The 2158-nt window shown below is 49.0% G+C and overlaps 1 protein-coding gene across 4 annotated transcripts in view; it reads left to right on the plus strand.

The window, feature by feature from the left end:
• The window catches only part of LOC122875992 (disabled homolog 2-interacting protein-like), a 52717-nt gene extending 50666 nt beyond the window's left edge, over positions 1–2051 (plus strand). For all 4 annotated transcript variants that reach the window (XM_044195758.1, XM_044195759.1, XM_044195760.1 and 1 more), the window contains one exon: positions 805–2051. In XM_044195758.1, the coding sequence (XP_044051693.1) occupies positions 805–975 (171 nt within the window). In that variant the 3' untranslated portion in view covers positions 976–2051. The remainder of the gene's footprint in view (positions 1–804) is intronic.
• The last annotated feature ends 107 nt before the right edge of the window (positions 2052–2158 follow it).

Here is a 2158-nt window from a genome sequence, read left to right on the forward strand (position 1 = left end):
CTGTCTGCCTGTCTGTCTCTCTGCCTGCCTGCCTGTCTGTCTGTCTGCCTGTCTCTCTCTGCCTGCCTGTCTACCTGTCTGTCTGTCTACCTGTCTCTCTGCCTGTCTACCTGTCTGTCTACCTGTCTGTCTGTCTACCTGTCTGCCTGTCTGTCTGTCTGTCTGTCTACCTGTCTGCCTGTCTCTCTGCCTGCCTGTCTACCTGTCTGTCTGTCTACCTGTCTCTCTGCCTGTCTCTCTGTCTCTCTGCCTGTCTACCTGTCTGTCTACCTGTCTGTCTGTCTACCTGTCTGCCTGTCTCTCTGCCTGCCTGTCTACCTGTCTGTCTGTCTACCTGTCTCTCTGCCTGTCTCTCTGTCTGTCTGCCTGTCTGTCTGCCTGCCTGTCTGTCTGTCTGCCTGTCTGTCTCTCTGCCTGCCTGCCTGTCTGTCTGCCTGTCTGTCTACCTGTCTGTCTCTCTGCCTGCCTGCCTGTCTGTCTGCCTGTCTGTCTACCTGTCTGTCTCTCTGCCTGCCTGCCTGTCTGTCTGTCTGCCTGTCTACCTGTCTGTCTGTCTACCTGTCTGCCTGTCTCTCTGCCTGCCTGTCTACCTGTCTGTCTGTCTACCTGTCTCTCTGCCTGTCTCTCTGTCTGTCTGCCTGTCTGTCTGCCTGTCTGTCTACCTGTCTGTCTCTCTGCCTGCCTGCCTGTCTGCCTGTCTGTCTGTCTGAGACGTCTGTGATATTTAAATAAACTGACTTCCTGTCTGTCTCTCTTCCTGTCTGTCTCCCTTCCTGTCTGTCTCTCTTCCTGTCTGTCTCTCAGGAGAAGAGGATTGCTAGTCTCGATGCAGCTAACAGTCGGCTAATGGCGGCTCTGACTCAGCTGAAGGAACGGTACGCTGTGACATCACAGAGGAACGGCCTGTCTCCTAGCAACACGTCATCTCTGCAGATCACCGAGAACGGAGAGTTCCGTAACTCCGGCAACTGCTGAGCAACTGGCTGCTGAGCTCTGATTGGCTCTGACTGCAGGGAGGGGGAGGGGCTTATCTGCATGATGTGTGAGATGACACAGGGGGCGGGGCTAAGTCATTAACCACGCCTTTTATTTATATCAACCAATCTACGCTGTCGTAGTTACCACAGACCTGTCGATCAACTGTGACCTCATACAGAGATGGATCTGACCTCTGACCTGACTCTGACCTGTTGCTAGGTTACCCCTCAGATCCTATTTTTGTTTTGCATGTTTCCCTTTTGAACATCTTACGAAGTCTGACATCATATCCTGTTTCCTTTTGGTACTTCCTGTTTAGAGCCAGAAACTTCCAACAACCAAACTGCATGTCTTTATTGTAGCTCTAACCCACCTGGAACAGCTCCACCTGTACATGGCTCCGCTGTTTAGCCGTTTCCGTTCAGATTAAACAGTTAAACTTTATTTACAGATGACGCGTTGACAGTTTGTCTGATGGAAGTTCAGAGCTTCATAATCCTTTAGCCTCTTTATGTTTAGATTGTGACTTAAAGCAACAGTCTGACACTTTTGTGTCGGCCGTGAGCCGATCAGCTTCATCTCTGTGTGTCCAGTACACAGAGAGGGTTAGCCTAGCTTAGCACAAAGACTGGAAGCAAAGGGAAACTGTTAGCGTAACTCCATCAAAGGCGGACAAACCTTTATCCGATTGTGTTTAGCGTTTGGCCACTATGGGCTTCCGTAGCGTTGAACGTTTAGTTGATCTGGTTCCGAGGTTGATGTGACGTTAGTTTGTGTTGTTTCAGAGAATTCTACCGATTTTAATGTAAACATCAGATTTTATTGTAAAATAGTAAAAACTTTAAATTGTGATGAATAGTTTGTGAACACACACACACACACATACAAACACACACGTCTGCTGGACTCTGCTGGACTCTGCTGGACTCTGCTGGACTCTGCTGTGTTCACTGTGGCTTCTGTCTCTGTTCTTCTGTATTTATGAAACTCTTTCTGTTAGAGATCCTGTTATTGTTATTTATCAACATCAGTATTTATAAAGAGATGCTCCAATAAACTATTACACTATCAAACTGTTGCTATGGCGATAGGTGGCACACGCTCAGTTACACTCGTTTCACCGAAACTCAGCGCCCCCCAGTGTCTGAAACCTGCCGGTGCAGCTTCACGTCAGCGGACA

The sequence above is a fragment of the Siniperca chuatsi genome, linkage group LG5 (assembly GCF_020085105.1).
Source record: "Siniperca chuatsi isolate FFG_IHB_CAS linkage group LG5, ASM2008510v1, whole genome shotgun sequence".
NCBI lineage: Eukaryota > Metazoa > Chordata > Actinopteri > Centrarchiformes > Sinipercidae > Siniperca > Siniperca chuatsi.